We start from the raw sequence: 26,654 nt of genomic DNA, 5'->3' as shown, positions 1-26,654 counted from the left end.
TATTTTTTAATACTTTAACTTTTTTTTTATTGCTATAATTAAATAGAACAATGATAGTTTAGTATTTTAATAAATATTAACAACACTATTTAAAATAAAAAAAAGTAGTTCGCAGCACATCCACCAACATTATTTAGGTGATGTGTTTGGTCAATGAATCCTTAATTTGATGTCGATAATTACTTTTTATTTTTTTTCTTTGTTTTTTTTAAATATTTTTTTAATTTTTTTCAGGTTTGGTTTATGTATTTTTATTGATATTTATTTTATTTAAAATAACTTATAAAATTCAAATATTTTTTTTATTTCAATCTCCTTTAATTTTTTTATATGTTAAATTTAATTCTTATTCTTTTGATTACTATTTATTTTATTTAAGATAAATTTTTAAACTAATTTTTTATAGCTTCATCATCCTTCAGTTTTTTTTCTAACTTATTTAATTCCTATTATTTTTATTGATTTTTTTTACTTTGATAATTTTTTAAAATTATTTTTTTTCTGATTTTATCTTTTAGCATTAAATTAATTAGAAATTGAATTCAGGTCTAAGATATTGAGCTTTGATTTTTTCATGTTACTTTTTAAGGGATTATTGTATTCTCATTTAATTTTTTTTCTTAGCTATCATATGAGATCTTCACAATTGACTTTTTTAAAAAATATTTTATTTTTTAAATTTATTCTTCAAATTGATTGAAAATTAGTTTTTATATTTTTTTTAAAAAAATTATTGTGTTATCCTGATCTTATACAAGTGATTATAAGGTTAAGAAGTTAACCTAGTTTGACTCGAGTTTTTTTAATTTTTTTTAATTTTTTAATTTTTCCTTTTAATACCAAGTTGTTTGATAATTGAGTTTTATATTTTTATTCAAGGTTTTCTTTGTGAAATAAGCAAGTCACATATTTCATGTGTTAACCCAAACGGACTTAGGTTAAGCTTTTCTTACCTTCTTTTTATTGTTATTTTTTTTCAGGTCATTGTATTTTTTTTATTCTTCTTATAAAATTAGTCAACCTTATTAAACTTAATCAAAGTAATTACCCAAGATACAAAAAAAAATTTAGGAACATTTTGATTTCCTTAGTATCCTTTTAAACATTTTTTTTTACATTGAAAAAAAATTGGATCTATCTACGATGAAGCATAAGCTACTTATTTAGTTAACAAAAAATAAAATGAGCTGTGTTTTTATCATGCACCACCTTATAAAATACTATTCATTAGAATAGTTTTTTCTTTCTTTTTCTTTATATTTTTAATCTATACCTTTCCTTTAATTTCATCCTTCAACATTTGATTTATTCGATATTTGGTTTTATGATTTGTCGAGGTTTGATTTCTATATGTTTATCTCAGTCTCATGATTTATATCACAGATTTAGCGAGTTAACCTAATTGACTCGAGTTTTTTTATTTTATAAAAAATAGCAATTTTTCAATCTCATCTTAATTAAAAATTAAACTTTATGATTTTTTCATATTTTTTTTATAAGATTATCTCAATCTCATAAACCAAGTTATGGATTTTGCAGGTTAACCTGGCTATACTTAAATCATTTTATTATTTCCTTTTCTTAGATTGAGTTTTTTCCAATTTCATCGTTCAAAAATAGGTTTATAAAAAATCAGGCTTTATAATTTATTTCAGTTTATTTTTTATTGAGTTATCTCAGTCTCATGAATCAGATTGTGAGTTTGGCAGATTAATCTAGGTTGACTTGAGGTGTTATTCTTTTTTTGTTCTTTTTTAATTTTTTCATTGAACTTTGGGTTGACTAGGAATTTTAAGAAAAAAAATTGTTTTAATTTATTTTATACAGGGTTATCATGTAACTTGACCTGGGTCGCGGATTTGACAAGTTAACCAGGATTGATCCAAATCAATCAAATATATTGTTGTCTTAATTTTTTTAAGTTAAACTATGTTTTTGTTAGTTGTTCAGGTTTTCTTTAGACTTTTAAAGCCGATTGAGTTATATTAAGTTAATTTTCATATGATTTAATTTTTTTTATTAGAAAAACATTACCAACATCTTTTTATGTTCAAGAAAATTTTAAGCATAACACATAAAGAACTTTCTAATAAATATTATAGTTTTGAAACCTGATATGATGATAGGCTCTATCCAAATCTTGAATCATGAGTTTTGATGGAGTCATCCTAGACTCATTTTCTGTATAAAGTAAAATGACATTATCAATAGGCTTTTGATTCGATTAACCTGTGATTTATATTGGATCCCTTAGGTTTTTAGGATCTGTAAAGTTCCAAACCGATCTATCGGGCCATAATGGTTTTTAAAACCATGATATATATATCTAAAATGCATTACCACATTATGTTGATAAAGCGTTAGCAATGGAATGCAAAGCGTTGAATAAAATGAAGAGAAGATATTTTCAATATTCTAACAAATCATCACCACCAATCATTGCTAGTATTTGTGATTTCTAAAACTTTGATTTTGGGGGAGGTTAGGCATTGGTCTTATTCATGTTTGAAATGGAGAAAATATTTTATTTTCTCGGAATTATTTTTAATGGTTTCAATTGTTTTGCTAAGTTCTATAAGCATATGCAATTTGCAAAGTTTAACACGTTCCCAAGTTCGTTACCATGCTTCTGTTTTTTATTCTTTTGAAAACGCACGTTTGTCTTCAAAAAATATTATACTAATTATTATTATTATTTTTATATTTTTCGATATGTTAATATTAAAAAAAAATAAAAAAAATATTTTAATATATTTTAAAAAAAATACCATGTACCCACGTATTCAAACACAGTCTATATCACATAGATCATATCTGTATTGGAAGGTTATTCAAGGTAAGAATTTGCCAGTCAAATGGCCCTCAATTAAGAAAGAGAAAGAGGAATAATTTCGGGGCAATGAACTTGGCTAGAGAGGTAAAAGATATATATATAGATAGACCAATAATGGAAACAGGAGAAGATGAGATCTTCTTCTGACAACATGAGAGACAATATAGCCATGGTCATGCAAGAACTGGCTTTTCAACCTTGACAAAGATGTTGATAGAGGAAGTATGAATTATTATGTGCTTGTTGTATTCTTAAGTTGATTTATTTATAATAGAAGACGTTCTGCTTCATGAGTGACACCATCTGGCTTTTAATTTGACGATGGTTCGTATTGTTTTAATTACTATTCGTTCCTTAAATTTTTTAAAAAAAAAATCTGTGGACCTTAAATCTTAAATGTAACTTAAGTGTGCGGATCATATTCAAGTTAATATATTTGTAATAAATCTGTTGACCTTAAAGGTTGAGGCCCATTTTAAGCAGAGTCATCAACTCAAGATAGATGCACAATCCTTTGAATTCTTTTTGTTGGTCAGCAGATTGCGAAGTTATGAAATCAATTAGTTTCTTGAATGTCAAGCCCTTTTTTTAGCTTGTTTATTCTAGTACATGAACATTGTACTCCATCTCTTACCAAGTGTACAACCTTGCAATAACCAATCTGACAGGTATAAACCAGCAACAATCACCAAGACATCACTGCTAATTTTGATTCTTTTCACGTTTGAACTCTGCTAATAACGAATACTTTGGAAGCAGAATAACGAGCGCTAGAATGACACAGAGATTCTAGTTTATGTGTTGATTGTAAAAGATAAGTAGATTAGGTGGACATGCTTGGTCTCAAAGTACAACAAAATCTGCCTCTATTTTCCACATTCAGTTCTTCCATTGAGAAACTTGAAAGGATAAAACATGTAAACGAATTTGTTGTTTATGTGTTTTTTCTGTTAACAACTATATATATGCTCTACTTCCATGAATGTTTGAATCATAATTAAGGAGAAACATTCTTCTATCTTCTGAATCTAAAGACTAAATATGGCAGTTTTTGCATAAACTTAATGTCTTTAGCAATTAACTTCCTCCTCCTAATCTTGATTTTGCCTTTGAAAGCTGTGCTTAATAATGCTCATTATTATGATCAAACATGTCCACAAGCAGAGAAGATAATTTTTGAGACAGCTCGTAATGCTTCCATGCATGATCCTGAAGTCCCAGCTCGTATACTTGGGATGTTCTTTCATGACTGCTTCAGAAGGGTATGTTATTCCTGTCTTAGCACATGTAAGCATGCGAACAAATGCATGAACAGTAGTCTTTAGCAAGTAGTAAATGCAGAAAACAGTTTATAGTAAATGATCTTACTGGAATATTTCTTGATACAGGAATGTGATGCATCCATTTTGCTGGATTCTACTCCTGGAAACCAAGCAGAGAAAGATGGCCTACCCAATGTCTCAGTTCGATCATTCTACGCATCGATGATGCCAAAGCCAAGCTTGAAATGGCTTGTCCACACACGGTTTCTTGTACTGATATCATAGCCATAGCAGCAAGAGATTTAGTGGCCATGGTAACAAGAAAACAAGCACTTCCAGCATTTTTCTTCATGTCCAAATATATGACTAAAAATGGACTAGTTTTAGCATAACTTTTCTTTAAAAGGCATTATATTGTTTTGTTTTCTTCTAATATCATCTCTCATGTGATATTGTCATCAGTCAGGAGAACCTTGTTGGAATGTGCTGACAGGAAGGAAAGATGGAAGAGTGTCTAAAGCTAATGATACAATTAACTTACCAGCTCCAACCTTCAATGCTATGCAATTAATTCAAAGCTCTGCTAAGAGAGGTCTAGGAGTTAAAGACTTGGTAGCTTTGTCTGGTGGCCGCAATTTAGGGTTCTCACATTGCTCTTCTTTCGAAGCTCGACTTCAAAACTTTAGTTCAGTTCATGACATTGATCCAAGCATGAATACTCGGTTTGCTGGGAATCTTAAAAGGAAATGCCCTAAACCAAACAAGGATCACAGTGCAGGAGAATTCTTGGACTCAACCTCATCAACATTCGATAATGACTATTAGAAGAGAGATATCGAAGGAAAAGGTATCTTTGGCTCATATCATGCATTGCTTGGTGATTACAGGTCAAGATGGATCAAAGTTTGTTCTCCAGAGAATTTACCGCTTCAATAGTAAAACTTGGAAAAGTCGGGTGAAAAAAAATGAAGTGAGGTTTAAGTTCCAAGTGGTTAATTAATTGAGAGGGAAGTGCGTCAGTTCAAGGCAAAATATTTTCTTCCCTTTGCAGTAGATTTTTTGGATTGAAAATGGTATTCCAAGTATGTTCTTGCGCTGAGTTGCCTCCAACTTTGAATAAAATCAACTATTCCTGTTATGACTTCTTTATTTCTTGGTCAGACATACCATCATATTGTCTTGAAATGATCAGTAGCCTCTATAATTATCACCAAAATCGTGAGAAAGGAATGTCAAAATTTTCCATTCATAGAGGAAAGAAACGACCCATCATCTTTATATTCGAACAAGTTCATTCATGTATGAAACGTTTGTCTCCTATAGATATGTGGAAACCATTGTTGTTGCAAAAGTACTCATCATTGTCACATTTTCCAGAACTGGCTCATGAGAAAAGTCAAACATAAAAAGAGTATAAACTTGCGGGCAGCAAATTGTCTCGGGGAATCATTTTCAATTGCACTAGCACAGCCAAGCACTGACATTTGAATGCAGAGAGACATGCAAGAACTAAAGCAGACTTTCCACTAAAATTGAACATTGAATCTACAGAGAAAATTGAGTCACAGATTTAGTTATAATTCTGAACATGTGCTTTTACTTCTAAATTTGTTTCCAGTTGCTCTTATCCAGGCTCTGTCTTTATCACTATAAGCATACCCTATGCTTGAAGCCAACAGAATAAAGCCTTCATTATTTTCTGTCTTATTGCCACTTTGGACTGTTGCTTGAAGCACAGGCTCTACCAGTAGCGAACGAGTTCCCTCGGGAAGCATCTCCCAAATCTCAGATTCTGCAATATTCATCAAACCATCACATTATTTCAGATTAGAGTAAACATAGAAGAATATAGCTCATACAAACAAATTTTAGAACGTATACAAGCAGCAAAACTTATGATGTGCATATGGCAACAAAGTTCTGCACCATTCTATAGAAGAATGGAGAGGGGGAGGGGGGGTAATAAGCAAAGGAATATCTATAGCTGATGAAAATTACAGACCTTAATCTTGGCAGAGAAAAGAAGGTTACAGAGCCTAGAATCCATCCTCGTCCATATGAGAAAGAATAAATACCTAATACTTCAAGTTTTCTTTTGTGCGGAGCACATTTATATTATAGAGATTATTAGAATCTAAACTGCTATCTCTCTCAAAGCAGGATTATGTGGACTTCAATTATAACTCTTAAATTGAATTCAAGTTGCTGGCAGGATGACAGGAAAGCCAACCAAAAATGCCATTTTGTTTCTTGCAAATTCTCAGTTCCATGGGGTGGGTCCAGAGAAATGAAAGTAGCTACAAGCTAGTGGGTACTGTAACCTGATCAATGACCAGAACTAAACAGAACAGAAGATGAATCTTAATGTGAGATGCTCATACACGGGCGGTTCACAAACATAGCAGCGGTTCACAAACATAGCAAAGCTTGCAGCTCTAGTAACAGTGGAAACTAGACAGACCGTAGCATCCATATAGGAAATAAGAACGATGACAAACTTTGAACATTTTTTTTTTTATTTTTTTCTTTCCGGAATTAATAATCCTTGATTGATGAATTGACTTGATCTGTTGATCTGCTAATCTTCTTCATTTGAAGGTTGTTTGGAGTGGGGGAGAATTTTGAATACCCTTTCACAATATGTAAACAAGCTGCTATTGGATTCTTACACAATATTTTCTATACAGAGTGAACTAATCTAGCACAGCAAAAATCGAATATTATGTTACCTGTAGTCTGAGGAAAATAGAGGGTGTCCTTCACGTCAGACAAGCCAATATTTTCAATCTGTTCCTTAAACCAATCAAGCACTTCATCTTTTGACATATTATCTGGAGTCTTCCAATATCCACGAACACATAATTCACCTTGAATTGATATCAGCTGAGAAATTGAAACAATAAACATAGGTTGATAACTTGAGGACAAAAAATTCATCATTTTCTTTGGAGACTGACAAACAATATGAGACCAGTAAATAGCAGCTCGCAACTATCGATTCAATTAGAGTAACATACCACAGCTATGGTATTTGTGTTGCGCAATAAAATGTATGTTGCCCATGCCAAATCCTCCTTCTGAGCATCAGAAATATTCTGGGACATTGCAAAAATTTGCTCGGCATCTTGAGGAAGAGTTCCCTGATCGACTGGAGTAGCACCCTGTGAAAGCTTGCAAGGCATCATGTTAAAGAATCTCTCAACTGTCCAGCAGGAATTGAGAACACAAAGGCATTCAAAAACTGCAAAACCAACTAGAATTTGAAGTTCCGCATCTCATCAAGACAAATCTCCTATAAAATCAAAAATCAAACTTTAAAAACACTTGACAAAAGAAAAAAGGTCCGTAAGTTTGGTCATTTTATGCACAGCCTATTAAATGACTAAAAACTAGCTTTAACTGGCAGCACGAAAAATTTTAATAACAAAAACCGAAACTACCACTTGAAGAATGCCAATCAATGTTTTGAAAATGAGAGCATGAAGCAATGCGAGGGTTAATACAAGTCACCAAACATGTTATGTAACTAGCCATGCATTCGCATGGAATCAACAACAGTCATAAATATATAGTCTTTAAAGGTCAGAAACCAAACCTGTCAACTGAAAAAAATCACTTCAATTCGAAAAGTCGACAACAACAACAACAACAAAGCAAACTTCAAAAAACAAAACAACATCAAACCTTAAGAAAGCAAACTTAAAAAAACAAAACAACATCAAACCTTAAGAAACCTTCCAAAGTACGGAAGTGCAGCAGAGAAAGCAGCCAAAGAAAGTCCTAAAACCTCTGTTCTCTGCACCAAAATCCAAAAAAAAAAAATCAGAAAAATAACAAAAACCCAGTTCTCTGCACCAAAATCCAAAAAAAAATCAGAAAAATAACAAAAACCCATTTTATAACTTCAAGAAACCAAAACTAAAGTTCAACAAAAAATAAATCTTTAATTACCAGCTGTGCTTGAGTGGTGTCTGAATTAGACCCCAGAAAATGGTTCAATATCAAAAGGGAACCAAACCCATATCCAATCCATCTCGGTAAGTAAGATTCATCCAGTCCAGGTATCCCTTGAGAAGAAGAAAAATTCTTGTCAAATAATTCAAGAGATAAAGTCACTGTACATTATAAAAAGGAACCAAAAGGAGAGATTTTTAATCTTTTTCACCCCCACCAAAAGTGAAACGAAGAACAGAGAGATTGAGTTGTTGTTGTCTTTGGCTTTGAGGGTTATCACTGGAAGCATAGATAGCAATGGATTTTCTGGGTTTTTTGGCGCGAAATTGATGGCGGGTCTTCAACTGAATTAGTGGGTGGATGGAAAGACTGCTCATTTTTTTAAGGTTTTTCTTCTTGTTGTTTGGATGCTGGGAAAATCTGGGGTTTCTGTTTACTATATAAAGAGAAATGCATTACGAGTCCACCGATTTTGGAGGGGTGAGTCTCTCATTGTTTTGTGACAATTGAAGTTGGGTCGGGTCCGTTTCTGTCGTTTAACCAAGGAAGTTTCAGTGTTATCAAGCCTTGTTAGAAGAATTTGCTTTGTCGAACATGTTACTTCCATCAATCAGGTTAATTTTGTAATTCATTAATCCTTAATCAAATCAATAAAAAAATCCAACTTTTCAAAAGAATTATAATTTAATGGGTTTTTTTTCTTTCTTCTAGAAACCTTGAATTCATCTTATCTACAACTCCAATCAAATTGACCCTCGAGTCGAATCTTATGATTATATTATATTACCATACATTATATCAGCAAGACGATAAATGGTAAGGTCAGAACATGGTTTTTATGTATTTACCATGTACTCACAATATTCGGATAGGATTAGAGACTTTTTTCAGTCACATCTACTCTGGTTTTTCTCATGAGAAAAATCATCATTAAAAAAATATAAAAAATGGCTTTATAAATAATAAATTTCCATTCGTGAATTACAGTAGTTTTAAAAAATAATTATTAACTGAGTTCTGTTTTGTAAATTATGAAATCTTGCTAGTGCTGTTTTAAGAAAGAGAAAAGATAACTAATAAAAAAATAATTTAGAAATTAAGAGTTATTGAATTTTGATTTTAATTTGGGATTCATTCTTGTCGCTTATATTTTTTTTAATTCTTTTTCTTATTTTCTTATTACTTTATAATGCTTATCGTCACTTTTAAAAAATAAATCCTTGATAACCTTAATCGAAATTAATTAAATCTTCTTAGCAAAAAAAAAAACTTAGAGCAAAAAACATAATTGTCAGCTCTAGAAAAGCTGGAATCAGTGAAGATGGGGAGTCGGGCTGTGGATGCTCGTACTGTAAAGGGGCCCTGTTATCGCTTACTATTCACAGTAAAGCTAAGGGCACGTGTTCGTTAAGGTATGGAGGAAGTGAGGAACATCTTCAGTGAACCGGTCGTGTGGTGGCCCAGCGAGCTCCGATATATAATGATTCTGAGGAGAAACATCTATTTAGCCTTTATTTCATTACCATATTGTCAATTTAGCATTAAAATCTTTAATTTTATCAATCTTGTCCTAGAGGTAGTCGACTTTGCCCCTCTATATAATTTAAATTGAATTTTAATTGGATCGTCCATGTATAACTGTTGCATTGCATTTATATCGATTCTCGTAGCATTTAAATTATATATTACTAAACGAGCTAAGTGTCGAGATTATCACTGAAAGCTACGGCCTGGAGTTTCCTTCATACAAAACAAATCTGCCTTTCAACAATCATAATATTCCCGGCCAGATTCTTTTCATGTAGGTTTAAATCTCACTTCCATCTTATTTTTTTATTATTTGAGGAAACTCCACCTGTTAGAAGGCACATTTTATACATTTAAATAAATAAATAAATAAAATTTTAATTATTATAAACTTTTAAAAACAATACACGTTCTTATTTAAACTTAATCAAGTAAATAAATCTAAAATCTTATTGATTCAAGTTGAGTTTAAAAAAAATCAAATAATAATTAATATTGTCAAAAAACTAATTCAACTTAATAACTTAAATTTTTAGGTGGGATCTTGGAATATGATTTATATCATTCTCTAACACACCTCTTTAAGTCAAAGTCCTTTGGACTTGAAATTTGTACAAATCCACATTATCTTGTACTTAATTTTTAATAAAAAAAAAAGGATAGTGAGATTCAAACTCATGACCACTTGGTTATCAAGGCTCTGATATCATGTCAGAAAATCATCTCAACTCAGAAGCTTAAGCTTTAGGTGAGGTCCCGTGATATAATTTTTATTATTCTCTAACAGACTCTCTCGGGTGAAAACCCTTTGGTCTTGAAACTTGTAGACCCACATTGCCTTGTTCTTAATTTTTTATTAAATAAATGGAGATGGTAAAATTCAAACCTTTAATCGTTTGGTCATCAAAACCCCAACATCATATCAAAGAACTATTTCAACTCAAAAGCTTAAACTTTAAATGAGGTTCTAAAATATAATTTTTATTATTCTCTAACAAATATAATAGTCGTATTTGTGGTTATTTTACATGTTAATTTAATCAAAATTTAGTTTAATTTTTAAAAAATAATATTATTTTAATTTTTTAATAATTCAATATTGTTGTGATCGGTCCAACTTTATCATTCAACCTGTGACCCGTATGACAAGTTTTTTTATTCTAATGTCGCTTCGATGAATTCAGGGACAACCCGCTAACCACCATGGACAAGTATATCACTTTACTAAAAGAAATAATATGTGAATGGGCAACGTGCTTCTAGAACTACACAGGTAAATTAATCCGACGGCTATGGTGAACTAGTTGAGGTGCAGGCATTTGTTTTATGCCTGTGCATGCGGACCAAACACAGAAACACTTTAAGGAAACTTGTTGTCGTGTTCAATTGCTCGTTCAAAGGCATCATTTGGATGCTTAAAGCATGATGCCATGTTAGCAAAAAGAACACTGGAAGCTTCTTTTTTAAGCAAGGAAAGAAGGTAGCGTGGAGTCATGAACCCTTATTTTAAACGAGGATACCGTTGGAATTTGCTCAAGTCTCTGAAAAATTGTGCTAATATTAATCAACTAGCTTGATGTATAATTTAGAACGGTTAATCTTCTTGTTTAATCTATTTCATTTCACATCCAAACAAGATGTTGGCTGGGAAGATAAAAGATAATTTAATAACTGAGCTAATATGTTGTCTAATTTTGTATTTTCTAATTAGTTCGTGCATTATTTTAAATCAAATTCACTCTATAGATAATTTCAGTAGTATAATTATAAAATATAGTAGGACTTGATAATTCAACTTGATGACTTGCCGATGCAGAGTCTTTCCCAAATCGAGTTTTATATAAAAATATTTTTTTATCAAAATAATATTTTTTTAGTATTTTTTTATAAATAAAACAATGTTATTTCTCGCTTTCTTAAAAGCTATTCAAATTCTAATCCACTCGTTAACTCAGGGCTAACTCATTTATCTCGTCATTGAGTTCATGAATCTAGTTAGAGGTCGGATTTGATTTTAAAAGCAAATATGATTAAATAGAAGCGTGTTTTCTAGGGCTATTGATGCTTCAAAACTACAATACTTGAGTCCATGGTGTCAATTTTCTTACTCAATAAAAACGTAAATTAGGCAATAGTCTCACACATCACTATAGTTTAGGGGCTAAATTTTGCAAAAAAAAACTTTTCAGGGGTTGATTGAAATTCAAAATCAAAATTATACAGGGAGTGGGGACCAAACGTGAATGTTTGCCTGCTTTTATCACACGTGTTACATCGCACGTGTCAATATGTCCATCGCCATCCCTTAACCGTGTGGAGTAAATCTAAAGCTCCGATACTCTACACACTCGCTCTAAAGCAATGATTGCAACCACCTAATCAATTTCAAGCCACGTCGCTTCAACTCTCTCTCAGCTACTTGTATCTATACACATACATCCATCCGTCTCTCAAATTTTAGCTGCACCTGATCATAATAGATTTTTTATACATGAAAATTTTGCAGGTGCATGGTACAAGTGATCGAGAAGGTTTTCTCCTCCTTTATTTATCATATTTATTCATTGAAATTTGTATTTAAAAGAGGAGTGTATTCTTTTGAACATAGATATTAAATTTGTTTTGTATTGACCTGGACAGGATTGATATAACTATTCCATGTCAAAAAATTAATAAACAATTAATACAAATGTAGGTTATAAAAAATATACAACGCTAAGTAATTTAAGATTGATTTTATGTTTCATTAATTTATTAAAAAATATAAAATAAATAAATTTTTATTTGAATTATATCTAATTACTCGAGTTTTAGATTAATACAGTAAGTAACTCGAGTTTAACTAAACTAGTTATAACTTTAGATCTTATTCATTTAAAATTTAATTAAATTTAAAATACTTGAGTTTTTATTTATTTTGTTAAGTTAGATTAAGTTTTACAATTGAAGTGGTATATAAGATGAATTATTTGAAAAAAAAGTTAAATTGATGCATAAGCTAATATAAAAAAGATTATTTAATGTGAAAAAAATAATATTAAAAAACTCTATAAATCACAATAATTTAACTTCTAACCAGTATTTTAAATATACAAGTTAAATTTATTTGGCAATAGAATCAACTTGGTGTAATTATTCTATTTAAAGCTACGAGATATATCTTGATATAGCATTTAATGTGTTTTTTTTTTGGAGGTTTTTGTTTTGAGATTCATGGTGGAGAAGAGTTTACTGATACTCTTTCATTGAATTAAATGAGGTGACATTTTGTGATTGGTGTATCATTGATTTTGTGGTTTATAATTATGATTGTATCATATAATATAATAAAATTCCCGACACATTTTTTCGAGAAAGATATATACACGCACCATGCTATTTACAAGTCAATTTTAATAAAATATTTAAGGATGATTATAATTATCTGGCAAGCCAAGAATTTAATAAATTCACAAGAACAAGGTTATAAAGTTTATGAATTCTCAATTTTAGATGACGAGTAGATTCATATTCAGAGATGAAATTCAACAAATAATTGCAAGAAATTAAATTTTCATAAATACATTCTAGTTAAGTGTGAAAGACTTGTCATGAACAGCCTTAGACTTTGACCTGGTCCTGCTTACATGGTCTGAAAATGCCCATGGCGGTTAAAAAATAATAAAAAAAGAAAATGTTAAAATTCGACACGTGTACGACAACCGGGGCACAAAAATTTTACATTGGTGTACCCAACCACACTAGATATTTCCTCAAAGAGACCTACCAAAGAGCTCCACATCCTCATCATATACGATACTCGACCTCCAGGATCACCCGATAAAATCACGCCACCTTATTCCCAACCTCGAGTCGCCACCGCGCTTTCTAAAACGGACTACTTTACCCACTCCAAAAGCCAACGCGTGTCCATTCTTCACCGGCAGAACCAGTCAACACAACTCGTTCACCAGTACAGCCGGTCACTCCATGCTCTTCAATTCCCGCTAGTTATATAATCAGTTCCTTCTCTTCTCTGCTCTCTCTCTCTGATTTTCCATTTATGAATTAGCCAAAAAGGTTCTGCGTTTTGCTTTATCCAGCTTGTCGTTTCAAGGTCAGTAGCTAATTAGTATTTTTATTTCTTTATTTTTTTTGCAGGAAAAGAAAATATTACTTGAATCTTTTCAAATTATTTTTGTTAAGTCTTAAGATTTTTGTGATCGATCTCTTGAGCTAAAAAACACGAAGTGTTTTTGTGTTTTTTCTTTTCTTTTCTCCTTTCCTCTTTTGATCTTTAATTGATAATTAAGATTAATTAAGAACTGGGTTTTAATTAAAGTAAGAATTTTTTTGAGTTCTCGATTCTGAATGTGAGTAATTAAGTGGTGGTTAAGCTTGAATAGTTGTCAATACATATAAGTAGTGATTATAGGGGTTTTAAGTGATGAGGTTAACACTCCTTTTGGGTTTTAGTTGGGTGTTGTCGTTGCAGCAGCTAAAGCTAAGAGCTAAAAAAATTAGGGTTTTTGGGGGATAATTTAGGAAATGAGGTTTTTTTGAGTTGTGATTGAAGGGGGGTTGATTAAAAGATAATTAAATTTGGAGTTCTTTGGATCTTAGTTAGTGTTGCAATTGTTTCTAAATTTAGCTAAAAATTAGTGTTTTTTTTCCTGCGAGGTAAGTTTGTTCTTGGAATTGTGTTGATTGAGAGTTCTAGTTTTTATTGTTTTTCGTTTTTCTAGTGCTGATGTTTATTGTTTGTTTTAGATCTCTACAAGAAACTTGTGAAAGCTGAAACAGATCACAAAAATATTGGGTTCAAATCTGGTTGGTGAAGCGTGGATTGTTGATTATATTGTGCAGTCTTTTGTGGGTTTTTTTTTTTGACGTGGGTTTTGGTTTTTTATGTTATTATGACTCGGGGGGTTAAGAATATTTAGTTTTGGAAAAATTGGTCAGGCCTGGCTCTGGAGAGCTACTTAGATTCTGGCCGCCAAGGGTCGGTGCCTGGTATGGCACCTTCTCGAGTGGCTGGAGGTTTAGCTCAATCTTCCTCAAGTTCAGGAATTTTCTTCCAAGGGGATGGGCAGTCCAAGGGTTTAGTTAACTCTCGCTTGAGCTCTTCGTTTGGCAACTCATCAAATTCTATTCCTGGAACTGGGCGACCCATTTTGGGTGCAGTTTCTGGGGACATGAATAATGTGGTTTTGAACAGTGTGGCAAACTCAGGACCAAGTGTTGGGGCGAGTTCTTTGGTGACAGATGCAAATTCAGCACTTTCTGGAGGTCCTCATTTGCAGAGAAGTGCAAGCATTAATACGGAGTCATATATGCGATTGCCAGCATCACCTATGTCCTTTTCATCCAATAATATAAGCATTTCAGGCTCTTCAGTTGTTGATGGGTCATCTGTGGTGCAGCAGGGCAATCATCAGGACCGAAATGTCCAGCAGGTGCTGCAGAATCAGCAGCAACAACATGGGGCTTCAAGTGCTACATCCTTGCCTACATCACAAATTGGGGGCATGTCACTCCCCTTGGGACCACGAGGTCAGGGATCCTTCCTTCAAGACCCTAATAATCTATCGCAAGTGCAAAAGAAGCCCAGATTGGATGTCAAGCAGGAAGATATTCTGCCGCAGCAGGTGTTGCAACAACTGCTGCAAAGACAGGACTCCATGCAGTTGCAAAGCCGAATACCACAGCTACAAAACATTTTTCATCAACAGAGACTGAGGCAACAACAGCAAATTCTCCAATCCATGCCACCATTGCAGAGAGCCCAATTACAGCAGCAGCAGCAACAGATGCAGTTGAGGCAGCAAATGCAACAGCAGGCCATGCAACCAGCATCTTCCCTGAAGCGTCCCTTTGATGGGGGTATCTGTGCTCGTCGGTTGATGCAATATCTATATCATCAACGGCAACGCCTTGCAGTAAGTTCTTGATTTTGTTTGAAAACTTTGTAGCATATATCTTTTTTTTTTTTTTTTTTTTTTTTTTTTTTTTTTTTTTTTTCTGGTGTGTTGCTAATTTGCGTGGCATTTTTTTTATACTTAATTCTTGTTTTCCTGGGTAAATATGTATTCTCATATATTTATGGCCCGATATATAAAGTAATTTTAATTAAGTGGTTCCCGAAGCACAAAGGAGTTTTTAATCTTGTAATGTACTTCTATTATTTTAACAGGAGAACACTATTGCATATTGGCGGAAATTTGTGGCAGAGTACTATTCTCCACGTGCAAAGAAAAGGTGGTGCTTGTCATTATATGACAATGTTGGGCATCATCCGCTCGGTGTTTTCCCCCAGGCATCTATGGTAAGGGGTTTTTTTTTCACAGTTTATTTGGTTTTTACCTAAGGCATCATACTGATATAAGTGCATGGATTCCTTTTATTTTTTCTGATGTTGCATTTGTTAGTTTTTCCATTTGTTCATGGTCAAATGCTGGTTGAAAGCAAATGCAAAATATAGCAGCTTCAGTAATCACTTGTTTCTTTATGGACATAATATTGACATCACCCGCATATAATATTCCTTTTGTTTCTTTTATCTTATTTTTCAGGAGGTGTGGCAGTGTGAAATTTGCGGCTCTAAGTCTGGAAGAGGTTTTGGTAAGGGAATTTAGATGCTTTGTACTAATGGTTGTTGTTCCTCAACAAGATCATTCCCATGCTGTAATTCTTGGAACCTTTTCACATAAAGAATGACATTGAAAATCAGTGACTTGATTTTAGTAGGAATTGCATGTTAGAGAATAATCTAGCATCATAAGTTTACGGAATCCTTTTACTCTGTGCAAGAATTTTTTGTAATTTGAGTATCTTGTGTAAACTTGTTGTCAAACTCTGTTTTATATTCCCATTGGCCATCAAGTACTTGTGTTGACATGACATGATACGATACAGGCGTGGGTTCCAAATCTGGATTGCATGGGGTGAAGAATTGGAACAGGGCAAGACTAATACACTTTTGACACTTAACAATTGTTTCTGGTCTAATATTTTACCTGTCCACCTTTTATCCCTTATTTTTATCTTGGTGTTTTCTCTTGGTATGTTCTTTGTGCACTTGTATATTATCTATACAATCTGCTGTGAGGGAACATAATATATCGTTCGTGAAAAGGAATGGAAAATATCTGGGTGGTTCAATTTTCTGGATCTTTATTTTCCTTAGGCAGGGGTTTCTGGATGAGCCCCCAGTTTTAAATTCTCACTGGTCTGTTTCAAGTTGACTTGTTTCAGAGCTTTTATGGCGGTTTGTTGTGCTCTCTCCGAATCACCTGTTTTTAGGTCATTAAATTCAAATATGTACATTTTGGTTGATGATAAAAGCATAAACATCATCAAAGAGCCATCTGCAGCTTGCTAGCTACAAAACAAAGAGAAAAAAAGAAGCTAAGATGTATGTTTTGGTTCTATTCAACAGATGTTCTTGATTGGAATGTTAACATGATAACATATTGATTCCATATTTTTTTGTTAGCCATAAAAATACTCCTTTGGCCACTATCCAGATTCTGTTCAGCACTCAACTTAGACATTACTGCTATAACTCAAGCATCCTTATGATTAATTTATTCTGGAGATGTAACTATGCACATGTTATGGGGTATGTTTTGCAGAGGCAACCTTCGAAGTACTCCCTAGACTTAATGAAATCAAGTTTGGAAGTGGTGTCATTGATGAGCTTCTGTTTTTGGATATGCCACGTGAATTTAGATTGCCTTCTGGAATAATGATGCTGGAGTATGCAAAAGCAGTCCAAGAGAGTGTATATGAGCAACTTCGTGTTGTTCGTGAGGGTCAGCTTCGTGTTATATTCACGCATGACTTAAAGGTCAATACGATAACTGTTTCTTATACAAGTATTGACAAGTTCTAAATTTCCTAACAACCTGCCAGTACTTCTATTCATTTTAGATACTGTCTTGGGAATTTTGTGTACGTCGTCATGAAGAACTTCTTCCACGGAGGGTGGTTGCACCACAGGTATTCTGTTTGAAACATCATGTTCATTAAAAGTTCCACTAGTTCTTTGTTTTCGTGGAGAAATGCTTCCTAGAGATAAATACATCATTGTTACCCTGCCAAAGAAAAGCATGGGAAAACGAATAGAAAAATAGAGGGCACAATAATGTCTTGTCTCATAGCTTGGTTGTTAATTGGATTATGTGGCTGTGAACACTCATAATCTGTGAAGCAATCCAAAAGATATGTGTGTTTGATCTTCTATAACAGTCATGAAGTTTTAGACAAGAATTAATGGATTCAACATCAGTTGTCAGTGTGATTTGAGCCTCAGATTTTGAAGATTCTAGTTATATTTTTAACTTAATACCTGAATGCTTTTGCAGGTGAATCAGTTGCTCCAGGTTGCACAGAAATGTCAGAGCACAATTGCTGAAAGTGGATCTGACGGGGTTTCTCAGCAGGATTTGCAAACAAACAGCAATATGTAAGTAAATGAGCATTCACTTAATTCTTTCCTCATAAATTGGGTGCTGCTTATCCAGTTTTTCTGGCTGAAGTTCTTTGACTGAAAACACAAGTGACTAGGTCCTCACAGATCACATGCTTGAGGCTTTATGTCCAGAAATAAAAAAGCATTTGTTATGTGCCTGGAGTTTTGATAGACAAGAACTTCTTACTGGCTAAGTTTTTTTGCTAACGCAGCCCCTCTGCCTCTTACGATATAATAAGTGTTCGAGGTATCTAATGTTGATCCTGCTCAAATGGAAGTTGTCGACTGAGGATTTGATTATGTCCTTGAGCATTTTGGATGAAGTCTCAAGATTTGAATGTGTACTAGAACTTGCAGCTGTGACTGTTACCATTCTAGACTGTGGCCCTCTTGTATCTTTATGTTTTGGTGGAGCATAAAATCATGTAGCTCTCCTTGGGCATGGCATTCATAAAACACCCTGTCTCAACTTTTGAATGAGCTTTAAATGCTCAGGGTACATTATTTTGGTAGTTTCATTTGCTCTGTATTTTGAAATTCAACAGAAGGCTATATCAAATATGATGTTAATAGTTGGTTTGCACAGGATTGGATTATAACTACGGTTAGTTAATACTAATCCATTGTTGATTTTTTCAAGGGTTCTGACGGCTAGTCGCCAGCTTGCGAAGAGTTTAGAGTTGCAGTCGCTGAATGATTTGGGTTTTTCCAAAAGATATATCAGGTGTCTGCAGGTATAACTTTCACTCTTTCTGGATCTTAATTTCTGTATTGATATAAAACTTTGATCTATGTTTTATGATTACTTTCTCCATTTTATTACAGATCTCTGAGGTTGTCAACAGCATGAAGGATCTGATTGATTTCTGCCGGGAGCAAAAAGTTGGGCCTATTGGTAATTTCCTTTTGCGGTTGGTGTTACTATATTTTTCTGTTTTTACCTATATATTATGGCTTCGTTTCTGGGCCTGCCATATTCTAGGAAGTACCTTGGGAATAATAGATTGTTATGCATGTCAGTTCTTTCTCAAGTTTAATATCTAGTTATATTAAAAAATAAAAAATAAAAAAATGGGAGTGCTTGTCTGTTTTGGCTTCTACTTTCTTCTGTTATCATTTGTCATGGCTTGTGTTGTAATTTTCATTAGTTTCAAAGGTTTTTTCATGTGGGCATATTTATCTGCTAGGAATTTCTTTTCTTTTCTTTTTTCTTTATCTTTTTTTATATAACATCTTCTACTGTTTACATTTTATCAACATGAAGGTCGCACCTCCAATGATTTTTGATCAGACACTGGCCCTGTTCTGTTTCATTTCTCTTATATTTGATCAATATATTTATTTTAGACAGCTAAAAGTTGTGGTTCATTTTTGTGCACCTTGACTATTCTGCTTTGTTTTTCTGTTGCCTGCCAATTTTTGCTACAAGAGAAAACCATTGCTTTGCTCATAATGTGCATAGACACCTGATGTGGACCATTGTCTGCAGAGGGCTTGAAAAGTTATCCTCGACATGCCACTGCAGCTAAGCTCCAGATGCAGAAAATGCAGGAAATGGAGCAGTTAGCAAGTGTTCAAGGTCTGCCAACTGATCGAAACACCCTCAATAAGCTAATGGCATTGCATCCTGGAATAAACAGCCATGTGAATAGTAATCATCAAATGGTTGGTCGAGGTACTTTAAGTGGTCCAGCACAGGCTGCTTTGGCATTAACAAACTTCCAGAATCTGCTCAGGAGGCAGAACTCAATGAATTCAAACTCCAGTTCCCAACAGGAGGCTGCTTCACCATTCAATAATTCTAATCAGAGTCCATCCTCAAACTTTCAAGGAACCACTAACTTCATACCTGGATCCATGCAGAACTTACCTGTGAGTGGCTTTTCTAGTCCACATCTACCTCCCCAACAGCCCCAGCAGATGCAGCAGCGCTCATTGAGCTCTAATAGCTTACTCCAACAGAGCATTCCACAGTCCTCCCAAGGCAACCAGGCCTGGCACCCACACATGATCCAGCAGCTGTTGCAGGAAATGTCCAATAACAGCGGGGGAGGAGTCCAACAACATTCCCATTCTGGACAGAGTGGGAATGGTGGCATGACAAGGAGTGGATTGGGTTTTGGAAGCAACACTTTGGCAACACCTCCAACTGCTTCCACTGTGTCTGTAGGTGCTGGAGGACTTGCACCAAGCCGGAGCAACAGTTTTAAAGCTGCTGCAAACAGTGATTCTTCAGCAGCTGGTGGCAACAGTGGGTTTAACCAGAAAGTGCTAGATTTGCCTCCAAATCTTCATCTGCAGGACGACCTGGTTAGTGATATTGCCCATGAGTTCACTGAAAATGGATTTTTTAACAGTGACCTTGATGATAACATGGGTTATGGTTGGAAGGCGTGACTAACAGGGTTGGACCAGTTGCTTGCTCTCAAATGAGCGTGGTGGCCATCTGTATTTGTACAGAATATTCAAATAGCTGCTTCCCCCCCACCCTGTCTCCAGCTTTTCTAATGAAGGGATTTGTTGCAACATACCAGGGAGTTGGTACTTCAGTAGGTAATTAGGTTTTTTCTATTTTTGTTTTTTTGGCCTTCTCCCTTTTCTTTTGAGGGTTTTTTTTTTTTTAATCAAGTCATTGCAAGTGTATTCTATTGAACAAAAAACTGGAACAGCTAATGTGGTATCTAAATGAGTTCTGCAATATTGTATTTAAAGCTTCTCATGAACTAAACAGCTTATCTAAATGTGGTTCTTGATGATGTTCACTTACCATTTTACAATCCTTTACATTAATTATTGATAGGGCTCCAAAGATGGTGTTTTAGGCAGGGAAACATAAAGAAGAGGAGGGATTAGGGCAGCTTTGGCTGCTTGCATGAAAACCCTAGAGAAATCAACCTATACCTAAACTAATAATGATTCTCGTATACCGGTGCCCTCCAAGCTCTCGCCTCGTTGACTAGTACTGGAACAGGAAGAATCCTGGGCCACAACCTTTATGACTTGAGCCACTTCCCCGGTCTCGGTGGATTGCCATGGTCTTGCTAATTGGTGCTAAATGAGTCCCAACTTGCGACGAGCTTCTTCTAGGTTGACAACGATTAAATGTTCATTACTGCTATGATTGAGCTAAGGAGATGTGAAGGCCTCGGAAACTTATTTAGTAGTTTGACTAAAACAAATTCTAGATGATTTATTTTTTATAATATTAAAATAATAATATATTAGATTAATTTGGATTAATCTAGGTTAACATGTTAAATCCACATGTTGAGTTATGAGACTATAATGATCCTTTAAAAAATAAATAAAAATAATATATAAAGTTTAACATGTGAAATTCACAATCTAGATTACGAGACTATGATAACTTTTTAAAAAACAAATTAAAATAAACTATAAATTCTAATTCTTAATCAAATCAATATTAAAAAAAAATTAAAAAAATCAATTAAAAAAATACTTAACAAAGCCACCTGTTAACCAATCAAATCCATGATTTAGGTCATAAAACCAAGATAACCTCATGAAAAGCAAATCAATTAAAAAAGAATATAAAAAATAATTTCAATTAATTCACCAAACCCCTGACCTGAGTCATTAAATTGGGATAATCTTATAGAGAAAAATGACTTGATTTAATTTAGATTAACCTACCAAATCTATGACTTTGGTCAATAAATAAAAATAATATATGAAGTTTAACATGTGAAATTCACAATCCAGATTATGAGACTATGATAACTTTTTAAAAAATAAATTAAAATAAACTATAAATTTTAATTCTTAATCAAACCAATATTGAAAAAAATTAAAAAAATCAATTAAAAAAAGACTTAACAAAGCCACCTGTTAACCAATCAAATTCATGATTTAGGTCATAAAATCAAGATAACCTCATGAAAAGCAAATCAATTAAAAAAGAATATAAAAAACAATCTCAATCAATTCACCAAACCCATTACCTGAGTCATCAAACTGGGATAACCTTATAGAAAAAAATAACTTGATTTAATTTAGGTTAACCTACCAAATCTATGACTTTGGTCATAAGATTGAGATAACTTCATAGAGAGTAAATAAGAACAAATTATGAAACTCAATTTTCAATCATTTATGTTGGACCTAATATTTAATGATGAAATTTATAAAAATTTTAATAAAAAATAACACAAATTATGAGTCAGGTCAACTCATTAAGCATTATTCTCAAGTAATGAGACCGATATAACCTAATAAGAAGCAAATCAAAACAATTCATGAAGTCTAATTTTCAATTAAATACTACATTAAAAGATAAAATTAAAAAAATCAATTAAAAAAATTAAGTTAATTAGGTTAATTTTTCAAACTCGCAACTTAGATCATGAAATGAAGAAAACCCAATAAAAAAAAATCTAATGTTGAAGGACTCATAACCTGAGTTATGAGACTGAGATAACATGTTAGAAAAAAATTTAAAAAAGACCCGATTTAACCAGGGTTAAAATGTAAAAAATGGAGACCTTGATCATGAGACCAAAATATCCTCATAGAAAGTAAATCAAAACAAACTATAAAACTCAATTTTTAATTAACTAGATCAAAACAAACTATAAAACTCAATTTCTAATTAACTCAACGTTAAATAATAAAATTAGAAAAAAACACTTAATTAAAAATAAGATAAAAAAATAAACCATGTCTATTCGGGGTTAATCTTTAAGTAATATTCTCGAGTCATGAGGACGAAATAACATAATAGAAAGTAAACAAAACAAATCATGAAGTCTAATTTTTTATTATCCTGATATTAAATAATAAAACTAAAAAAAATTAATTAAAAAAATTTAAATTAATCGAGTTAACCTGCTAAACTTATAATATATGTTATGAAAATATAATAACTCAAAAACAAAATCTAATATTAAAAAAATAAAATTTTAACAAAACTAAAAAAAACTAATATTAAAAAAATAAAATTTTAACAAAGCATTGATAAAAAAACCATAATTATAATAAATAATAATTTATGAGAAAAGTAGAATAAAACCCTTTATCTTTTAGTATACAGTTAATAATTAATGGCACGATTTCTCCATGTGTAGATGTGATGGCCACATCATGTCTCTTGATGAGTATAGAATAAAATACTCGTCGCCCTTTTTTTCTTAACAAAAAACAAGTTGTAGACTGACAAACTTCTTTCTACCTTCCGTTCTCAAATCATAGACGGGAGATTCTCCCACATTTTTCTAAAAAAGAAACACGATGGAGTCTTCCAAAAGAGAGGGTAAAAGAGGGTCAGAATGGTGTGTCAAATTCTTTTCAGAGGTGGAGTGGTGGGGACAAATGGCTAAGCCCTAACTCTTTGTGGATAAGATCGGCAACATAGCATAAATGTGACGGAAGAACTGTCTTCCTGCTTAGCAGTCAGTCACCACTACTCAATTGCTGTCATGCCCAAATTTGAAGACACAACATGACCCAGTAGGCCTCGACTGCCCACCAAGCTCAGTGGAATCCCCTTGAAAACATCAACTTATCAGATAAAGAAACCATATATATATATATATATATATATATATATATATATATATATATATATATATATATATATATATATATTTGCTCCAGAGGGTTTGTCGAGTTCATGATTTTGTTGCCTCAAATTCACTGGCCTGTGAATCTTTTCACAACAAAAGTGCAAAAGAGAGTAGTTGGTACTGATTAGCACGAGTGGGTGTGAGCCGCTAAAGACACTAAATATATGTTCTGCAATACAACCATCCTTCATGATTTTCTCACAAATTAACAAATGACGATCAATCCAATTTACATTGCCTTGCTAGAATACAATACTTGTGGACTACAAAAAAAACAACAACCCACCATCTTCTTTTGTTAGCTAGAGCAGTCCCCTAATATATATCTTGTATGTAAATCTCACCATTTCTACCTACAAGGGTACAGTTTGCCTAAAACTGCTTCAACTTTCTCTGAACTCACTAGGGCATATTAACACAGAGTCTAAGCACACGCCACCTTTCGTATGTGTACAATCAATCTGCATCATGGAGAATCTGAGCTTCAATGGTGCAGTATTTGTGCTGTCAACAACAAAGTCACCAGCATGGTAATGCCCCCAATTTCCTTGTTGATGCAAGTAGCATTCCGATGACGCTTGCTGGCCATTCGATGTCGAAAGCTGGAAGCGGACCGGCTTAATGTCCCAACCATGAACTCGATCGACGTTGCAGGTTCGTCGGCCGAGTTTTTTCGAGGTCTTGCCTAGTTGAAGCCTGAATAGTAGGCTATATGTTCCTGCTGGAAACTCGAACTCTAATTCTCCCCCGACTTCGAACCACCATATTTGTTGAAGATATGCAATTGTGTTGAATCTACATGTCGTCAAAAACATTGAATTAAATATTAGCGCTTGCATTTATGCAACTTTCATGATCCATATACAATATTCCAAATCCTAAGGGAAATCACCACAACAAATAACATCATGCTTGTCTAATCAATCATGAACAATTAAGATGATAGTAAAATTGTTTATGGTTAATTTAGTAGATTGAAAACTCTTAGTGGAAGACATGTTCCATACACACAAGGCATCTGCCAAGAAAAAAGAGGGACAAAAAATGTTTAATTACTCAAAGCCCACAAGACAAGCAATCCAATAATTGAATGATTGAAATAAAGTCTTCAAAAAATTTTCAGCTTTTGAATTAGTATTTGCAAGTCATTGTTACTTATTGGTCAACTGCTTGCATTATTTTCTGGGAATTAATTGGCTAGAAGAATTTAAAACTCACCCATCAAGGAAAGGTCTGGTCCACCTTTTTATTTCACAAATAAATAAACAATTTTATTTTCATAGCTGAGATTTTTATCTTGAAATTAGATTTGGAAGGTTGCTGAGCCAATAGCAGATATTTTTTTAGATATTTTGCAAAAATAATAATTTTATTGAGGCCATGAAAAATATATGACAATAATATTTCATCTTCAAGGGAAAAAAGAGTTACAATTCCTGAAGATTCAGTGAATAAAAAGTGTACAACCAATTATGGAATATGTGTGTGAAAAGCATATTGTTTTTTTATGTGGGATTTAAACCCAAAAATCCCAAAAGTTTTACTGATCATGCACCATAAATACCAATGATTAATCTTGGAAAATCTTTTTATTTGGGGTTTTTTCTCAAATTAAAATAAATACATCTGAATAATATAATCAAGAAATACTAATAAACCCTAACTATATAAAAAAATAAAAAATAAAATAAAACATCTCAACTATGTAACTTCCATCCAAATATATATGTAGCCACAAAAAGATAAGAGAAACTAAATAAAAATAAAAATAAATAAATCAAATGAATATATAAATCTCTGATCACCTGGATTCTTCAGATGAAATATGATTCCAATATCTTCGATCATCTATCCCAGTTATCCTTAATGCCTTGTAAGAAACAGCAACACAAATCTTGCCACTACTTTTATCCAACCACACTTGCTGTAGAGATTAATCACAAGAAAATTTAATTATCATTAAAAAAGAGATATAGTGCATAATTAATTGATAAACTCCTTTTGCAGTATTTCTTTTCTGACAAAATTCTTTACCTTGTTGCCATTATCAAAGCAATTAGGTCGACACAATCTTGCATAGATCTCTTTCTTGCTCAAACTCTCTGGACTTTGGCCTAAAACTTTCTCGACAAGAAACTTATAGTTTGATGGAAGCTTAGTTTCCCACACAAAATCAGCCAAAGAAGCACCATGAAAAGTCTTGTTCAACTTGGCTAGTCTGCATATCTCAGGAGGATCCAGGTACATAAAAATGGAAGAAACACAACTTTCTGGGACATCATCAAGACTAGGTCTTGATGGAGAAGAACCCGAACCTCCCTCGCTTTCCAAGAAACTAGACGAGCCAGCCCCCATAAAGATAAACAAAGGATTCAAGAAAAAGAAACAACGAGATATGTCCTATGATATCAAGGAATTTGAAGTGTTTGAAGGTAGAGGAGGAGGTGATAAGTTCTTTGGTAAACTAGAGGCGAGATTGAGGAAAGATCATGTGTCACCATTTTCTTCATGTGTGAGCCAGGCAACGGATTTTGGGTTTTAAGAGAGACTGAGAGGGTGAGAGAGAGATTAGAGTAGTAGTAAAAGGGGAAAAAAAAGGACACAGTTAAATTGAAAAATCCAACAAAAAAAAAAAAAGAATAAAAAAGGTTGAATAAGCAAAGGATCAGAGGCCGTAACAGGGACGTGTACATGAGGGTGCATGGAATATATATATATATATTTGGTTGGGGGAATAGGCTGAGGATATCATATTGGTGTCCACACACGGTTTTGTGGCGTGTGGGAAACTAATCCATGCTCGGAAGAATATTGGAATATGAAGTAGTACTGTGTATCATGGAACCATTTGGAGAATAATATAATTTCCCTGGAGACCTGTATATATTTTGAATTTATTAATGTCGATGTTCAAATATTTGTGCTATTAACTCCGAGGAATAAGTTATAAAACCTAGTTGAATCCTTGAAGGTTGAACCTATTAATCTAAGTTATTTTTTAAAAATCCTTAAACATTAATTTTTTTATATTGCACTAAGTGTCT

The 26,654-nt window shown here is 33.1% G+C and overlaps 3 protein-coding genes and 1 pseudogene across 6 annotated transcripts; 2 read left to right on the top strand and 2 right to left on the bottom strand.

The window, feature by feature from the left end:
- Nucleotides 1–3,897: 3,897 nt before the first annotated feature.
- LOC105137628 (peroxidase 66-like) lies at nucleotides 3,898–5,604 on the top strand (annotated as a pseudogene).
- Nucleotides 5,500–8,627, bottom strand: HCF208 (chaperone (DUF2930)). The gene is made up of 6 exons (XM_011043313.1): nucleotides 8,267–8,627; nucleotides 8,047–8,162; nucleotides 7,820–7,891; nucleotides 7,113–7,256; nucleotides 6,825–6,978; nucleotides 5,500–5,887 (listed from the first exon to the last, which is right to left on the bottom strand). Exons 1-6 carry the CDS (start codon nucleotides 8,424–8,426, stop codon nucleotides 5,670–5,672), a joined length of 864 nt encoding a protein of 287 aa, XP_011041615.1. The 5' UTR covers nucleotides 8,427–8,627; the 3' UTR covers nucleotides 5,500–5,669.
- A 4,946-nt stretch (nucleotides 8,628–13,573) lies between these two features.
- On the top strand, nucleotides 13,574–20,769 carry LOC105137533 (probable transcriptional regulator SLK2). Of its 4 annotated transcripts, XM_011043310.1 has the most exons (11): nucleotides 13,574–13,672; nucleotides 14,326–14,385; nucleotides 14,481–15,494; nucleotides 15,749–15,880; nucleotides 16,128–16,176; nucleotides 17,190–17,404; nucleotides 17,488–17,556; nucleotides 17,922–18,022; nucleotides 18,669–18,762; nucleotides 18,854–18,923; nucleotides 19,518–20,769. In XM_011043310.1, exons 3-11 carry the CDS (start codon nucleotides 14,571–14,573, stop codon nucleotides 20,423–20,425), a joined length of 2,562 nt encoding a protein of 853 aa, XP_011041612.1. In that variant the 5' UTR covers nucleotides 13,574–13,672; nucleotides 14,326–14,385; nucleotides 14,481–14,570; the 3' UTR covers nucleotides 20,426–20,769. The 4 variants fall into 4 exon arrangements, with proteins under 4 accessions (XP_011041612.1, XP_011041611.1, XP_011041613.1 ...); XM_011043309.1 differs by having other exon boundaries at nucleotides 14,326–15,494; XM_011043311.1 differs by lacking the exon at nucleotides 14,326–14,385 and having other exon boundaries at nucleotides 13,577–13,672.
- A 3,006-nt stretch (nucleotides 20,770–23,775) lies between these two features.
- On the bottom strand, nucleotides 23,776–26,248 carry PP2-A14 (phloem protein 2-A14). Its single transcript, XM_011043307.1, has 3 exons — nucleotides 25,645–26,248; nucleotides 25,416–25,534; nucleotides 23,776–24,405 (listed from the first exon to the last, which is right to left on the bottom strand). The coding sequence occupies exons 1-3, from the start codon at nucleotides 25,963–25,965 to the stop codon at nucleotides 23,994–23,996; spliced, it is 852 nt and encodes a 283-aa protein (XP_011041609.1). The 5' UTR covers nucleotides 25,966–26,248; the 3' UTR covers nucleotides 23,776–23,993.
- Nucleotides 26,249–26,654: the final 406 nt, after the last annotated feature.

This window comes from Populus euphratica, unplaced genomic scaffold (assembly GCF_000495115.2).
Source record: "Populus euphratica unplaced genomic scaffold, PopEup_1.0 scaffold149.1, whole genome shotgun sequence".
NCBI lineage: Eukaryota > Viridiplantae > Streptophyta > Magnoliopsida > Malpighiales > Salicaceae > Populus > Populus euphratica.
Note: the sequence above shows the minus strand (reverse complement) of the source record. Positions and strands in the feature narration are given on the sequence as shown.

Excerpts from the sequence above, each read along its gene's own strand:
- HCF208 (XM_011043313.1), bottom strand. The coding sequence starts at position 8,426 with ATGAGCAGTCTTTCCATCCACCCACTAATTCAGTTGAAGACCCGCCAT. Across the intron at positions 8,163-8,266 it reads TGTTCTTCGTTTCACTTTTG|GGATACCTGGACTGGATGAA; the intron begins GTGGGGGTGAAA and ends CTTCTTCTCAAG. Across the intron at positions 5,888-6,824 it reads CTATTTTCCTCAGACTACAG|AATCTGAGATTTGGGAGATG; the intron begins GTAACATAATAT and ends TGAATATTGCAG.
- LOC105137533 (XM_011043310.1), top strand. The coding sequence starts at position 14,571 with ATGGCACCTTCTCGAGTGGCTGGAGGTTTAGCTCAATCTTCCTCAAGT. Across the intron at positions 16,177-17,189 it reads TAAGTCTGGAAGAGGTTTTG|AGGCAACCTTCGAAGTACTC; the intron begins GTAAGGGAATTT and ends TATGTTTTGCAG. Across the intron at positions 18,023-18,668 it reads TTGCAAACAAACAGCAATAT|GGTTCTGACGGCTAGTCGCC; the intron begins GTAAGTAAATGA and ends GATTTTTTCAAG.
- PP2-A14 (XM_011043307.1), bottom strand. The coding sequence starts at position 25,965 with ATGGGGGCTGGCTCGTCTAGTTTCTTGGAAAGCGAGGGAGGTTCGGGT. Across the intron at positions 25,535-25,644 it reads GCTTTGATAATGGCAACAAG|CAAGTGTGGTTGGATAAAAG; the intron begins GTAAAGAATTTT and ends TAATCTCTACAG. Across the intron at positions 24,406-25,415 it reads ATTTCATCTGAAGAATCCAG|ATTCAACACAATTGCATATC; the intron begins GTGATCAGAGAT and ends GACGACATGTAG.